We start from the raw sequence: 17,209 nt of genomic DNA, 5'->3' as shown, positions 1-17,209 counted from the left end.
CCTCAAGACATTATGAGAAAAAGCTGAGAATTTAGTCTCCAGCACAGGTATAGCTGTAAAAAATTAGCCCAAGAATAATTTTATTTTAGGAACCATTCTGGAACCATAGAAACTTGTATTGGAAGGTTGAAGTAGATGATCTTTAATGCTCTTTCCAGATCAAAAGTATTATTTACAATTAAGTACATGATACCTATTATGTATAATAGAAAGACATTATCAATTTTCCTCTATGTCATTCAGCCTGCTCTTGTAGAAATTAATATGTGATTCTGAGTTAATGACATTAATCATAACACTGTCTTTTACAAGTGGATGTTTGTCTGATCAGATAGCCGAGTGTCTCCTCTTATATCCCATTTCTAACAAATTGCCCTTGGTTTTCATTTTATTGCTCTTTTTTTTGATGGAGGATAATATTCCTTCAAATTAGCCCTGTGAAATTCAGCTATAGTATATCTTTACAAGTCTGTTAATAAAATCTCCAAGTGTAAGTGACTCTCTACCCCAAAGATTAGTATTTGTTCCCTAGCACTCAGCTTCCAGAGATCAACTCAGATGTTGGGCAGCATTCCAAGCATTGAGGTATTTTAAGCCAAAACAATGAAGCTTGAAAATACAAGCACTTTAAATATAAATCATAGTGACTAATTTCTAGCTTTCAAGTTCTTCCCATTCTTTTTAATAGATTTGCAGTATATTCTTTAATTGAAAATCCAGGGCAGTCTTAGTGGATGGTTTTATCCTTCAGTTGCAAATTATTTTCCAGTTTTCATTTTTGGAACTGATTTATGATTACTCTCACATTAACAATATTCCACCACACACTGAATTGTCATCATGTATACAGCAGAAAAGATGTGCTTTGGGTAGGAAATAGTCATGCTACCAAGAAAAATAAAAGCATAGAATTATCTCATAATAAATATAACTACAAGGGAGCCCCTCACTCTCTCAAGGCTTCAAGTATAATAGGATTATGCTGTAAATATGGGGCAGGTAATTTTTGTATTGTCAGATCTCTTTGCATAATACAGGAGACTGAATTAATGGTAAGTGTGTGTGGTCAGTAGTACTCATTCATCACCCAGGATCTGTTTCTCATATTAAGTACTTTTAAGCAGAGGTTGAAGCACAGGGGAGGCAGAGTTTCAATTTTGCAAAGATATAGCACCATTCTTATTTTATGAAATACTTGCAGTTTCTACCTTTTGTATGTAAAGAAAGAGAAATTAATCTCTAAGAGCATTATAACAGCAGTCTCTTGGCTTGTTGACTCACCCCACAAAAGCAGACAAATTTTCATCCATGGAGCCCTGAAACCTCAATATAAAAATGAGTATTATGGTCCATTTGCTGATGAAAGCAGACTGAACTTTTGCTTCCACTGTAACCACAATGTAAATAATTTGAGGGAATTATCATTTCACTGACTGCTTCTCCTCCCCCTAAAGGTGCACTTTACTGTAATAGAGGAAATGTTCGTCTCCCCAGTGGGCAATCCCTTCTTCTCACTGAGGTGCCAGTTTTGATCTGTAGTCAAATGAAAATACTGCAGAGCTGCCTGAACTCTGATGGAAAGCATACTGCAGGATAGTTAGAGGAAAGATACAGAGGTGGATATTTGACTTTTGATTTTCTTGCTATAAAAATCCTTGTAGGTGATATGGGCTGAACAACAGTATGAAAAAGAAAGAAGTAAACGTTCAGCTCTAAGAGACTCAGCAGTAAATCTCTTCAATGATCCCATGTGGAACCAGCAATGGTACTTGGTAAGTATCTACAGAAGGACTGTGTGGGTGGGCCCTGGGACCTGGCTTCTTTATATTGTTACATTTGCAACATGGATTTTTTTTTTATGATAGAGAATTTCATAGGGAGCTATATTATCTGGAGATTAGGGCTGATGGGAACTTCTTGAGCTGCCTCTTCTGTTTTGCTGAGTAAAGATGTCTGGAACAGAGATCTTTAGCTTCTGTGAAGAGAGAAGTGGTTGTCTTTTTTGTCTTCTTAAGTATATTTGGGGTAAATGCAGAAAAATCATGTCTTGCAGGTTAGGGGTTCCAAAAAACAGTACTCATGGCAAAAATCTCATTTGGTTAAAGTTATTCTTGAGAACCCTTTAAAGCACTGACAGAGTATAGTGAACACAGTGTGGCATATACAACCCCGAATGACAATTCTTACATGACACAGATGAGAATCTCTAAACGAGGCTAAAAGAGGGAACACAAGAAAAGTCTATTGCAAATGTCTAGACGTGCAAACCATTCTACCTTTAGGAGAGTTACTAAATCCTTAAGTGGAGAAACTGTTAAGTGTTTCTCTCTACCTGCAGGGTGTCCTTTCTTCTGTTTAATGTTACGTCTGTATGGTAGTACTATACGCTAATATAAAGATTTATTGCTGAGAATTTTATAAAAGATTATTTTTCTTGACAAACATAAGTTAAGGCTTAGATACTCTTGTTGCATAATGAATGGAAAAGGGGATCAGTTTCTCTTGACACTACATTTTCTTTTCTTTCTTTGGGCTGGAGGGCAGTGGTGCGATGTCAGCTCACTGTAACCTTCGCCTCCTGGGTTCAAGCAATTCTCCTGCCTCAGCCTCCCGACTAGCTGGGATTACAGGAGCCCATCACCACACCTGGCTAATTTTTGTACTTTTAGCAGAGACGGGGTTTCACCATGTTGGTCAGGCTGGTCTTGAACTCCTGACCTCAGGTGATCCACCCACCTCAGCCTCCCAAAGTGCTGAGATTACAGGCGTGAGCCACAATGCCCGGCCTCTTGCCACTATCTTAAGTACTTGCTCGTTGCAGCAGAAGAGACTTATCAGTTAACACTTGTGCATTTCCTGTGTGGCGAACACCATTCTGAGTGTTTGATATGAATTAATTCATTTTGTTCTCATGATTATCTGTGTTGTAGAAATAGTAATTATGCCAATTTAATAGATGGAAAAACAGAGATATTGGAAAGTAGAATAATTTGCTAAAATCCATGGCTGCTAGTGATGGGACCGTAATTCATGACTCCAGAGTTCACACTCTTAACAACTACACTCTATAATTGCTCCCGCAACTGACATAGAGGCCTTCTTCTCTGACTTTAGCCAACAATCTGTGTGTAGTTCCAGCCTCCTATGATTCGGCTTCATATCAGCCTGGTAAATACTTGTCACCTCACCCCCCAACCTCTTTATGGGGAGGAGGGCACAACAGCAAGAGGACAGTTCTTTTCCTGACACCTTTTGTTGTTGTTATTTATAGATTTCTTATTGACCCTTTCACCAGGTACCTGGGATTCCTTTACTATCTCTCTCCCACATGCTTAGAAATGTGCTTATATCTGTGTTCCCTTGCTACCCAACTATTCTTCTGTACAGTCCCACACACTATCAGAAAATGTACTTGAAAAGGAAAACTGAATCTCCTCTCACAGATACTTACCCCCTAAATCACTCATACTTAAAAATAGGCAATTACATTGCAATTCCTGAGGCAATCACAGTCTCCTGAGCATTCCAGGTTCTGCTTTTTCTTTTAGAAGAAAAATTCTAAAACATGCATGAATGACTATGCACCAGGCAATATAATGAGAGCTCAATGTGGCAATGGAGGATCCGGATTTTGGGGGAGATGAAAACATAGACTATCAAATAAAGCTTCCATAGATGAAAGGGTTGAGCATGTTATTATAAATGAAAGAAATTTAGGGATAAAATTCTTCAAAGCCATGTAGTTCAAAGAGAAGGAGCGCAGGTGATTCATCCTTTCAAGTGATGTCCATTGGGACAATGGGGAGAAGAGCAGCATGCTGGGGGTTCATTTGGCCCTACTCTCAACTTTGCTTCTCATTTCACCGAATTGGCTTCTTCTAAAGAGTAGAGTGACCCAAGGAAAAAGAAAGATGGGTCTCCAGGTTGGAACTTAATTGCCCATTTTGTAGCAAGCAAATTATGATTTTACCAATGGTTCTTGTCTTTACCAGCAAGATACCAGGATGACAGCAGCCCTGCCCAAGCTGGACCTTCACGTGATACCTGTTTGGCAAAAAGGTATTACGGGCAAAGGAGTTGTTATCACTGTACTGGATGATGGCTTGGAGTGGAATCACACAGACATTTATGCCAACTATGTAAGTGTATTCCTTCTCATGACTGTGACTTGGGGAGCTGTTTGTGCGGATGCACAGTTGGGGCTTCCCTTCTTTTCAAGGGGATGCTGCTCTGGTGTCAGTCCCTGGGATTATGGGCCAAGGTTTTGTCCCTTCCCCAACTTCCCACTAGCTTAAATGAACTTATTTTATACCAGTGGGCATTGAAATAATTCAGTGGGGTCAAAAATTGTACAAAAGTATATGTACTGGGAGAAGGAGGGGCAGCACCTACACCAATTAAGTTACTAAAATCCAATGATTTAGAGTTGCTCAGTGTTAGGGGCATTAAAGTAATCAAATCAAGCCTGTTGCCTGAGATCATTTTCACAGTTTCCCTTCTTACCTCTTTTATGGGCCTTTATCCCTGACATTCTAAAATTATATGAATGTGGTTCCTTCCATGAAAATCCAAAGTGAATACCACCCAAGGCATATATGCCAAGATGAGAAAGGAAAAGTTTTCTAGAAATGGGAAAATAAATAAATAAAAACAATTTGCTTCATTGTTTCTAAAGTCTATGATACAATATGGACACCATCATATATCTTAGGTCTTTAGATCAGGAGGCTGGTGTTTCATCTTTAAGATTATCCCTTGTTTTTCTCTCATCCTTTCCACCTATTCAACATTCCCCAGCTGTAACTCCAAGCTAAAGAGCAAAGGAAAAGAGAAGGACAAATACTGGCACAGAGTAGAAATAAGGAATGATTATAAGATATGGAAAGTATTGAAAAGTAGCAGTAATGGTATGTGGGAGGTGGGCTGGAAAAGGGAGTGGAACCTGGAAGCTTGTCTTGAATTTCAAGCACCCTCCCTTGAATTAAATTACATGTTTATTTAGTGTGCCTGGGAGGCTGAAGGAGATCACCATGGACCCGAGTCCCACTCTCAGCCACCTCTTTGCACCTATATTAATAAGAGAGATGAGTGTCAAAGTGTCACTAAGTAGCTTTATGGCCTTAGGGAAGTCATTTAACTTCTCTGGGCCTCAATTTTCTCATCTGAAAACTGAGGGTGACTGAACTAAGTAAACTCTAATTCCTTCCAGCTCCAATAACCTATGAGTTGCCTATGAACCATAGGCTTGGTAACATTCACTGAGAATTGAATGCTGGCTCACCTGGCTGTGTTCATCATCTCTGCCTGGTTTGTGGGTATAATAAATATTCAGTGACTTGGCCAGAAGTGCTGAAATGCAGGCTTTTGAGCTATCAGCCAGGATAAGAAGGCATAGGGTAAGAGGCCTGGGAAGTGATGCTTTTTTTGTTTTTGTTTTTATAATGCCACGGTGTTATTTTTGTTGTCTCTTTAGGATCCAGAGGCTAGCTATGATTTTAATGATAATGACCATGATCCATTTCCCCGATATGATCCCACAAATGAGAACAAGTGAGTAAAGGTGCATTTGGGTGAAATGAAGTACTTTACAATGCTTTTATCTTGTTTGAGAAAAATCATACTATACATTTCATCCACATTTCAGCCCTCGGAAAACATTAATGCACAACATCATAACACAATATTTTGTTGCTTAAAACAGAAACCAAAGTTTCTATTTTTATATTCCCTTTGGTTTATAGAACCATATTTACATTAAACTTGTTATATTATGAAATTCTCCTCTCAAGTGTTACTGAATTGTTGAAGCTTTAGAAAGAATGTTTGAGACATAAAGAGTACACACTTTGAGCCCACCCTCCCCTCAATTCCTCTAGGGATTTTTTACTTTTAGCAACATGCTTGATGTTAGTCATGCGAAGAAATATATGTAAAGAAATAGATATGAACAATGCCCACAACTTCTGATGGTGGCTACAATCACCCTCACCAGTTCTCTCCAAAGAGAATGGCCAGACTCCAGACAAGAGAAATACTTCTAAGGTCTGGCCCCTGAATCCAGCATGGTCTCCAGGGCATTGAGCCAGCTGGCAGTCTTCTCCAGAGTTCCTGCTGCTCTAAGGCCATAGGGAAGAGAGAGGAGACAGCACCCGACTCCCAGATTATTTCTCTTTCCCCTGAAGCCACATTATGGTGAAAGAGGCCAAGAGCCACAGAGGCCAAGAGCAAGAACTTGCAAAGAGACAGGCCAAAGAAAGACCCAGAGGCAAGAGATTTTCAACCTCTCTCCTAGCTCCAAAGAAACTTTGAGGGCATGTGGACCCTCAAAGTGTCCATGCCCATAGGAGAAAACATCTTTGTTCTTACCAGTGTTGTCACAGACATCAAGAAGACATTCGAACTTTCCTCTTCATTTTCTCTACACAGAAGAGACTTGCACCAAAATGATCAAAGCCAAGGTCAATATTAGGGCTTGCTGCTACAAAATTAGGGCTTACAAGTAAGGATGGAAAAAGCTAAGCATCTAATCTTGGTATATGTCACATGAAGTGCTTTTCTTTTCTATCTGGATGGCTCTGTCTCTTGGACTGTTACCCGACTTGGGTCAGACAAGTCTCCCTCTCTCTCTCTCTCTCTCTCTCTTTCTCTCTCTCTCTTTCTCTCTCTCTCCCTCCCTTATTCTCCCTCAGAACTCCCAAGTGGCTGGTGCAGTAATATTGACCTAAAGTTATTTCTTTCTTTGGATTGTCCCTTCTCCAGAAAGCCAACAAACCCAGGATAGGAGGCTGGGCACCTGGACTTAGCCTCAACATCTGGGTGTTTATTTCTTCCTTCGGGAAAGTGGGAGGCTTGCGGATAGTTCAAAGGTACGACTTCATTCAGTACCATTTATTTCTTTGAGGTTGAGCGAAGGGGTTAACGGCAAATACCCCTTAGAGATGAAAACATTCCAGTAAAAGTACAACAGGAACCACTGGCAGGGGTACCCTTGGAAGAAAGTGGGAGTGTCTCAAAGCTTACAGCAGACCATCAGACAAACTTTTTGCTATGTTTCTGAAGCAGGATAATGTAGGACAAGTAGGGACATCTACTCTTCGAGGGCACAGCCTTGTAATGAAGTTATGGCTTTGCCAATTCCCAGTGTAGAGGGTGCTCTTGGGGAAATCACTTACCTCTCTCTGCCTCCACTTCATTTTCTTCCCCTAAAACGGGTGACAATGTACCTTCCTCCTGTGTTTCTTAAATGAACTTCCTGAGGAAATGGTAAGTACTTGGAAAAAAGTGGTAGCCTTCTTAGAATGGAGTAGAAACAACTTTCATTCTGCCACCTTGGTTAATACTAAGGGAAATCTGTTCCCAGACACTTCCTGAGGAAATGGTAAGTACTTGGAAAAAAGTGGTAGCCTTCTTAGAATGGAGTAGAAACAACTTTCATTCTGCCACCTTGGTTAAGACTAAGGGAAATCTGTTCCCAGACACTTGGGTGCAGTTGAGGGGACTTAGCTGGAGGTCCTGGCTCTTTCCTAGGCAGTATATGGTCTTTCCAGGCAGATCCTGGGTCTGGTCCCAGGATCCAGTGTAGGTGATAACTTGTGTAATGGCTGCATAGTGCCAAATTCTTGATGAAATGATATTCTCTGGAGTTTTCCCAGTCAACAGGAAACTGGAACACTCAAACCTTCCTCAAAACAAAGGGGATCTCACAGCACAGCATTTATAATCGTTGTTTTATATATACAATTATAATAAAATATAATTTCCCTGAACTCAGAGAGCTCCAAGGGCCCCAGGGGAGCAGCCCATATGATGCTATTTGTTCTGTGCCTGAAAGCTCTTCCAGAGTATAGTCTGCTGTGAACCTTCCACATAGCAGTGAGAGAGCATGGCATAGCCCAACAGTTAAGAGCAGACTTGGGAGCCAAATTTAGATCAAATATTAGATCTGCCACTTAACGGTTGGGTGATCTTGAGCAAATTATTTAACTTCTTTGTGCTTAGGTTTTATCATCTTTTGAAAATGAATACCTACCTCCTTGAGTTAGAGGTATTAAGTGAGTTTGTATTTATATATGTTTATATGAGTTCTATGAGTTTATATGAGCTCTATGAGTTTATATATATATATATAGAGAGAGAGAGAGTGAGGTATTGAGTTTATATATATTGTATCATATATTATGTATAATACTTTATTGAGTTTTATATATATATATACACTTACATATATAAACTCACTTAACACCTCTAACTCAATGAAGTAGATTATATCTCTGTCTGTATATCTGGCATTTAAACAAATTGATTTGTTTAAAAATTATTCCACAACATAGTTTAAATACTACTCTTATTTTCGTTAAAATATGCTTGTCACACGTGTTATTTAAGCCATATGTGTTTGTGTTTATATATGTGTGTGTGTGTGTGTGTATATATATATACATGTATGTATATATATATGAGTTAAATAACATGTGTGACAAGGATATTTGACTTGGACATATACACATATATGGCTTGGACATTGGTACATAAAAAAATTAAATAAGTGTTTGCTGTAATGATGATGATGATGATGATCATTTGGTAACTGAGTTAGACCTTCTTTCAGTGAGAAATCAACATGACAAGAATAATATCATCCGCTGGGAGCAGCAGAGACAAGTCAATTTTCTGAGCCAGTTCAGAACCTGCTATTTAGAAATGACATAATGAGCAACTCTCTCTCAGGATCCTCTTGACTGTCAACCAAAAAGGTGGCACCCTTATCATTTATCAGAAGGTATAATAAAAAATAGAGTTGTCTTCCAGCATGTTGTCAGACATAAATCCCTTAGGTTTGGAAAATGAATGGCCCCATTTTGTCTTGGCCTTTACAGCAATTGGAAAGGTATTATACCCAATCCCAAGGGTATTATCTCTTCAAACTATCTGTATTGCTGTTGTTCTTTATTACCATGTAAATGAGATTAATAGAAGCCACAACTGAATGCTACTCTGAAAGTCAAAAGAGGTATCACTAAATAATAAAATCTTAACAGTGCAGGTAACACTTACTATTAAGCTGGCATAAATCTGTATTCAGTATTTCAACACCAATTACAGATTGTTTTTCTAGTTAAATAACAAGTGTGACAAGGATATTTTAACCAGAATAAGGGTAGTATTTAAACTATCTGGTGGAATAATTTTTAAACAAATCATTTTGCTTAAATGCCAGTTACTACCATTGTTCTAAGACAATAGAGAGTTCTTTTACTGCAGCACCTCACTTAGAAAAGAGAAAGCGCTGCAGGTCTATAAAGAATGACATAGGAACACCTTCATAAAGTCTCTTTCTCTCAATGTTTGCAGGTGGAACCTAAGAATAAGAGGAGGAAAACATGTCAACACATATTTGTACCATGATCCTCCTGCCACTTTCACTAGAAAATAGTCCTCCATATACAAGGAGAAATAAATAATAGGTGCTGTCACGTTGCATTATTTTTAGGACAAAGAACAACCCTGGGGATGTCTGTCAGCAGGTTGATTCTGTTGGCTCAGGCTGAAGACTTGCACTGGATTCTTTTGCTATCCTGAACCCTGTCTCCCATCCTGTACACATGAAAATATATAAGAAGGCAGTGGTGACTTCTGGAAGTACATTTCTCAGAGACGACAACTGAATTACTCCTCCTATTAAGGCAAAGAGCGTTAAGCCATCCAGAAAGCATAAGGTGCCTTCTGTGTGTTCAGATGTGCACACTTTTCCTAGGGAATGGGTGTGGTCAGGACAGCTTCAGTTGCAAATGAAAGAATTCTAACTCAAAGATTAAGTATGATAGGGATTTAAAAAATATTCACCCAAGGGATGTTCTAGTTTCTGATGTTGCAAGATCCAAGAACTCAAACAGTATGTTCTCAGTACACCAAGCACTCTGTTTCCAACTCTAGTGCTGCTCGCCTCCGCTTGGCTTCACTCTCAATAGAATTCTGCCTGGCAGAGCAAGACCCATATGACTCACATGGGACTTCAAGCTCATGATTCCTAAGAAAGAGTAGGGTTTCTTCCTTATAATCTGCATCAGTCCTTGAAAGCTGCCTGAGAGGAGGAGCCTCATGATTGAAAAAAAATCACAAAAAGTCAGGAGGACCACTTCCCCAAACAGGAAAGAACTAGCATACATAAGAGAAGCAGGTGTTTGCTGCATCAGGGAATATCTTGAATTAAAGATAATTATATTGTCCTGACTTAGAATTCCTAGCCAGGATTAACATGAAGGAGCAGGAATCTTATTTTGTGGAAGGAGATCAGAAAATCATCTTTGCAACTTTAGGAAAAAGAGAAGTCAAACAATTCTTCTGGATGGCCCAGTCAATTTAGGAATTTTGTATTCCATGCTATGCTGAATTAATAGATGGCTAGTATAGTAGACTTGAAATGTAACTGGCCAACACTATTGCTCAGAGCTAACCCTTCCTCTCTTTTTCTCTATGTTGGTATATCTGGTAGGCTCCTCCAAGCCACCAGTAGCTTTTACGCTGTTCTGTGTTGTTTCCACAATAGAATAAAATCATAAAATAAGTGAATTCACATTAATGGCCTTTTGGCTTATTGGCTCTCTTGAGTCAAGAGGGTGGTGGGAAAAGACAATTATCCTCAGAATTTTAGATTTGATGCTTTAGTTGTGGAATTTGGTGTTTTGAAGATGCAATTTTCTTCCAAATACTCTGAAATCATAAATTGCCCTCTTTGCTTGACTGCAAAACCAATCATGTTCAGGCTTCTGGCCCCAGTTGGGGTTTCAGGAGCATCTTGGCTTTCCAATTAGCTGGTAATGTCTTGCAAATATCTCAAGCTCCTCTTGGAACAGATAATCTTCAGACATTTTAGTGTGCCATATATTTATAGGAAAGGAGGAGGGCTTAATAGGGGATGTTGTTCTATCATATCCTACCAAGGTTGATCAAGGATACTCTAACCCAAGGCAGTCACTAGGGAGAAAAATGAGGAGTCAGCTACCAAAAAGTATAAAGCAGAGCCATTTCTTTGAAATTGTTTCTGAATGTCAGAGTTCTTATAATAGTATCAATAGTTAACACTTACTGGCTTCTTACTATCTGCCAGCCACTGTTCTAAATGCTTTACATATAATTTGTCATGTGACCAAACCTTTGAGGACAAGCAACTTACCCAAGGTCACGCCCTTAGTGAATGGCAGAGGCCAGAATTTGAAGTCACATACTTTGGCTCTAGTACTTGTGCCCTTCATCTGAACATAAGCTTTATTTTATACTGATTTTTTTTTTAAAAGACAGTAACAAGGCTGACAAAAAGTTAATATATCTGTGCCCCATGAATTCATTCATGTACGAAACAAATGTTTGTTCTTCTGTATGTTTTATAATTTTTATTTTTTAATCCTCAGACATGGGACCAGATGTGCAGGAGAAATTGCCATGCAAGCAAATAATCACAAATGCGGGGTTGGAGTTGCATATAATTCCAAAGTTGGAGGTAAAACAGAGAATTGTCCCTGTAGTTTGGCATTTTAATGTGAGGCTTACATCTCATATTGTAAATGGGGGAGGGTAAATTTTCCTTTTAACAACTGGAGGAAGAAGAGGGTTCCATGCAAATGTTGCTACAGGACTTGAATATGATTTGCAAACAAATCAATAGATATGGATTCCTAGAAAATGGATAGCTGAATATAGCCTATACATCTCCGCAGGAAAAAAAATGTGGAAATGTTGACTAGCATATGAACCAAATCTAATTTTCTCTGTGTTCTGATTTAGAATGGTTTGTTATTGAGTGCTTGCTTAGGAAACAGAAGGAGTAGGTAAATTTAGGCAAAGACTTTTCCTGCCTCTCACTTCTATAGACGTCCTTCACTTTTTAGCAAAGAACAACTTTAAAATTTTAAAAAATACATACTTATTACATTAAGTAGTCAAATTTTATCTCTGATAGCAAGGAAGTAGAATCTCTAATTGTTTTCATCAGTGTCCTTATGGGGAAAAACATGGTAAGCTACATTAGGGCAACTGAGGACATTTTAATAAAGAAACTGTTTACAAGAGTTAGAGAAAACCAACAAGGGGCTAACAAGTGGTTGACAGATGTTACCACCTTTAGCCTTAAGAAGCAAAGGGAAGGAAAAGTCGCCAGCAAGTAGAGAGGGAAAACTGTGGTCACAGGAGAAAGCTGCTGGATAGGCCTTGAGTACAACAGCAGAGCTACTTCTAGGCAAAGAGGATCCAGGGGCACAGGCACCTCATTCTCCTCTTGATACCCACCCTCTTGTGGGGGTCTTCAGTTGGCTGAACCCAATGGGAAGAGAGAGCCCATTGCTGCAGTCCGTGTTCTGATGGAGAAGAGTAGAAAGTGGATCTGCAGGGAACAACAGAAAAGATAAAAATGGTCTCTTCTCTTTATGCTATCCCTGCCGCAGGCATTCACATTATGCTATGAGCTTCAAGTTTAGTTCGGTTTTCAGAAACTATGATTGCAAAAAAAATCAATTGTAGAACATGTCAATTACGATAAAATGCCATTAAACTCTACATGAGTACACCTTGCATTTGGTTATGTACTCCTTTTTAGAAACAAAATAAATATACATCCTGACATGTAATACATCTGTCATGAACACAGGACACTCTTAGAATTTTAAGTGTCATTCCTGATTCCTTTGATACTAACATCTTCAAAGTGTTCTGTTAATTTTTTAAAAAAATAAAGGCAGAAGCACAAATTATGTAATCAACTGGTAAAATAATTCACTCTTTAAGTCATAATGAATTAAACAGCTATAGTTTGTGAAAGAATCATCTGATCACTTCATTTTGTAGAGGAAGAATTAGAAGCAAGCTGCTCCAGGGTATCAACAGCTAGTTTGTGGCAGTGTAGAACTGAAACACAATTCCAAGCCTACTGATTTTTTTCATTACTCCATTCTTTGATGGTCTAGCCCCAAATGTTTTTATTTTTATTTTTATTTTTTACCAATAATCTTCATTTATTAGGCACCTACTATGTGTCAGTTACTTCCTCTACAACTTATTACTGGCAGTGTATCCTGGTGGTTAACAGATTTGGGGGCTAGATTTGTAGGACTGAAATTCTGGCTCTCCTATTTCAAGCTCTGTGGCCTTGAGCAAGTCATTGTCCCTCCCTGGCCTCATCGTCTCCATTTATAAAGTGAGGAGAATTATAGCATTCATCTCAAATGGTGATTGTAAGGTTTAGATGAGTTCCTACATGTAAAGCCTATGAAATGGTGGCTGCATATAGACTATCCTGAATTCACATGAGCTATTATCATCCCCATTTTACAGTTGAAGAAACTGAGGCACAGAGGGTAAGTGGCTTGCCCAAGATTCCACAGCTAGTAAGTAGCAGACCTGGAATTTTCTTTCTAAATACATTTTTTTGAGACTGAGTCTCACTCTGTTGCCCAGGCTGGAGTGCAGTGGTGCAATCTTGGCTCACTGCAACCTCTGCCTCCTGGGTTCAAGCAATTCTCCTTCCTCAGCTTCCCAAGTAGCTAGGATTATAGGTGTGCACCACCATGCCCAGCTAATTTTTGTATTTTTAGTACAGACAGGGTTTCTCCATGTTGGCCAGGCTGGTCTTGAACTCCTGGCCTCAAGTGACCCACCCACCTTGGCCTCCGTAAGTGCTGGGATTATAGGCGTGAGCCAACATGCTTGGCCTTAAATGCATTTTTAAACAATTTCTTTTTTACAAACACAACTTTCACTGATCATGTCAATTACATATCATTTTACTTTTTGCTCCATAGTAAACAACTGTGAAAATCGAAGGCTGTGCACTCCATTGCATTATGAGCCTGAAGCCAGAAATAACCAGGTAGCTGCCTGTAATCTGTCCAGATTGCTTTTGCCTTCCTGGCTCTTGAATTCATAAGTCTGATGACAGGTGACAGCCTGTTGGAAAGCACAAAGAGCTACCACATCTACATTGTCCTGATGAAAAATGATTCCCCCTCGGGAGTGAAATCCATGGCAATGATTTCATCCTTGAGCTTATTTACAAGAAAAGGAAGCATGTTTCTTGAAAATATTTCTTAGCAAACACATGAAAGGATGGCCTCTGGGCTATTTTTAATCAGGGCTTAGAAACAAGAGTGCTTTCCCTATTCATTAGTTTTCTGTTGTGGCTAGATCTTTTTAAGCTACATGCTTTCTTCTCCAAAGTCCTTCGTGTGGCACTGGAGCCACAGTCATTTGTGAGACGGCTATGAGCAGGTGCATTGTGGGAGGGCTGCTTTAGGGTCTTTCTGAATGCTGTTCTGTCATTTAGTTGGGGTGGAAAGGAGGGCAAACATTTTGTAATTGACAACAACCACAGCCACTTCCTTTCATCTAAGGATGCTGCTTCACTTCAAACTCAATGCCCAGAGGTACTGCTAGGAACAGAGCCTTGAGTGGGATAAAAAAATAAAAATTAAAAAAAAAAAAAAATCACGGCTGCCTACATTACTACATAGTATTATCTCTAAAGTGCGACAAGAAAGCTTATAGGGGCAGCGGCATGTTCCTTCTTTCTGTGGTATCAGTAGCTGGGTTACAGAAATTGGGGACATCTAGCAGTCACCTGGTTTTTGACTCCTAAAGTCCTTTAAAAATACAAATGGTAAGAGTATTGGGCCTTTGTCCATGTACATACTGACACTGACCTTGTGTGTGTTTGTTTATTTTGTTTCTCAGGCATAAGAATGCTGGATGGCATTGTGACAGATGCTATTGAGGCCAGTTCAATTGGATTCAATCCTGGACATGTAGATATTTATAGTGCAAGCTGGGGTCCTAATGATGATGGGAAAACTGTGGAGGGGCCTGGCCGGCTAGCTCAGAAGGCTTTTGAATATGGTGTCAAACAGGTAAGATGCTTAATGTAGATCCACAAGAAGTGAAACTTGACCATTTGGATATGAAGAGAAGGAAAGAACACTTAGGTTATGTAGAAAAACATTGTTGTAGATTTCTTAACAAAGTCCTTTACAACTTCTTTTTTTGGGATGGAGTCTCACTCTGTCATCAGGCTGGAGTCCAGTGGCACAGTCTCGGCTCGCTGCAATCTCCACCTCCCAGGTTCAAGCAATTCCCCTGCCTCAGCCTCCCAACTAGCTGGGACTACAGGCATGCACCATCATGCCTGGCTAATTTTTTGGATTTTAATAGAGATGAGGTTTCACCATGTTGGCCAGGATGATGTCAATCTCCTGACCTTGTGATCAACCTGCCTTGGCCTCCCAAGGTGCTGGGATTACAGCTGTGAGTCACCGTGCCTGGCCTACAATTTTAAATGCACTTAGAGAGCCAAATCACTCTTCAGAGGGATGAAAGTTAAGGGTTAAGAAAGTTTTCCCTATTTGTGGCCAGGCACGGTGGCTCATACCTATAATCCCAGCACTTTGAGAGGCCAAAGTGAAGATCACTTTGAGAGGCAGGCAGATCACTTGAAGCCAGGAGCTTGAGACCAGCCTGGCCAACATGGAGAAATCCCACCTCTACTAAAAACACAAAAATTAGCCACCTGTAACTAGGTTGCGTTCTTTTGCAACCTAGTTTAAACAGTAAAACTGTGGTCTCGGCTTAGATTCCTTAGGCGCCTATAATCTCCTCTACTCAGGAGGCTGAGGCATAAGAATTGCTCGAACCCAGAAGGCGGAGGTTGCAGTGAGCTGAGATTGCACCATTTGCACTCCAGCCTGGGTGACAGAATGAGATCCGGTCTCAAAAATAAAAATAAAAATAAATTAAAAAAAAATGAGTTTTCCCTATTTGGGTCTGAGGTTGAATAGAAATTTATTACTTTTAGCATACTTATTTTAAAAGTATTTCTGGACATTTCTTTCTCCTTTCTCATTTTCCTGCAGCTTTCAGGATATTACACTAGTAAAATACTACCTAGACTTCTTCCAAGTGCTCTGGAAATGCTCTTCAGGTACAGAAACGTGCTGCCTTCTGCTCTGCACGTGCCTGTTGAATACCCGTGCCTTGACTGGGTTGCTCTGTCACTCGGATTTACTGTATTCCTGCATAGATTCTAAAGCCTTGTGCTCCACAGGATGAAACAAAAGTAGAAACTCTGGAGAGCACAAATTGAAAAATCATAGAAAGGGCGGCCTTGACAAGTTCCATTCAATTGAAGAGTCCTTTTTAATGCAGCTGCAAGGCAGATCTGAATAATCCCTAATTTTGTCATTCTATCAGTCAGCCAGAAGATTCAAGCAGAAAGAAAGGGAGGAAGTTCAAAGATTCAAGTGCAGTGACATAAATCAAGAGAAGGGTGGAAAAATATGAGTAAGTGCAAAAGGCTAGATTATGAATCTGCGTAAGAAAGAGAAGCATGCGCTCAGTCCTACCCCAGGAGGGCCGAGACTGGCAGGGCCACAGTCCAGTGGCTTATAACACACAGCCTTGTAAGATTTCCACCATTGAAGCCGAAAGACCTGGAGTTGAAGATAAATCCCAAATAGCTATCTCTGAGAATTTCACACATGTATTTGTTGGGGATTTTATTGGAATATAACAGTGACCCCAACAGATGATAACAGATGATATGCATTCTGGCTTTTCCTTTAGGGGAGACAGGGGAAGGGGTCCATCTTCGTCTGGGCTTCGGGAAACGGGGGGCGTCAGGGAGATAATTGTGACTGTGATGGCTACACAGACAGCATCTACACCATCTCCATCAGCAGTGCCTCCCAGCAAGGCCTGTCCCCCTGGTATGCTGAGAAGTGCTCCTCCACGCTGGCCACCTCTTACAGCAGCGGGGATTACACCGACCAGCGAATCGTATGTTGCTTTTGTCTAATTCTCTCTGCTTAGGTAGGAGAGCGTGGCATGCATGCCAAATGATCCCCCTAACTGACCTTTGGTAGGATTGATTCGCTTAAGCTTGATGTCTCAGCTGGGGAGACTCAGGCTTACTCACTTGAAAGGCTAGCATACATCAGAAAGTTTTCTCTCCAGGGGTAATGACACTTCTGCCAAGATGATCTTCCCCTCTGTCATTTTTAAACCTACCCTTGAGAAGCCACCAAACCTGTCGTTACACACAGCCAAGACTCCAAATGTCTTTTCTGCTTGTCTGATGCCTCCCTGGAAACAGCCTTAAAGGAGATTTTAGGGTTGTTGAGGCTTTATCACCCTTGTACTTGCTGATCCTTTAATAGCAGGGATATAGTCTGAC

General features: G+C 40.0%; 1 protein-coding gene across 3 annotated transcripts in view; it reads left to right on the top strand.

The window, feature by feature from the left end:
* Positions 1-17,209, top strand: part of PCSK1 (proprotein convertase subtilisin/kexin type 1) — a 48,608-nt gene that overhangs the window by 5,634 nt on the left and 25,765 nt on the right. For all 3 annotated transcript variants that reach the window (XM_012477576.2, XM_012477577.3, XM_012477578.2), the window contains exons 3-8: positions 1,662-1,772; positions 3,993-4,139; positions 5,474-5,550; positions 11,409-11,497; positions 14,719-14,891; positions 16,600-16,812. In XM_012477576.2, coding sequence (XP_012332999.1) covers positions 1,662-1,772; positions 3,993-4,139; positions 5,474-5,550; positions 11,409-11,497; positions 14,719-14,891; positions 16,600-16,812 — 810 coding nt within the window. The remainder of the gene's footprint in view (positions 1-1,661; positions 1,773-3,992; positions 4,140-5,473; positions 5,551-11,408; positions 11,498-14,718; positions 14,892-16,599; positions 16,813-17,209) is intronic.

Source organism: Aotus nancymaae, unplaced genomic scaffold, assembly GCF_030222135.1.
Source record: "Aotus nancymaae isolate 86718 unplaced genomic scaffold, 86718_ANA_hifiasm-v0.15.2.pri h1tg000014l, whole genome shotgun sequence".
NCBI classification, from domain to species: Eukaryota; Metazoa; Chordata; class Mammalia; order Primates; family Aotidae; genus Aotus; species Aotus nancymaae.
Note: the sequence above shows the minus strand (reverse complement) of the source record. Positions and strands in the feature narration are given on the sequence as shown.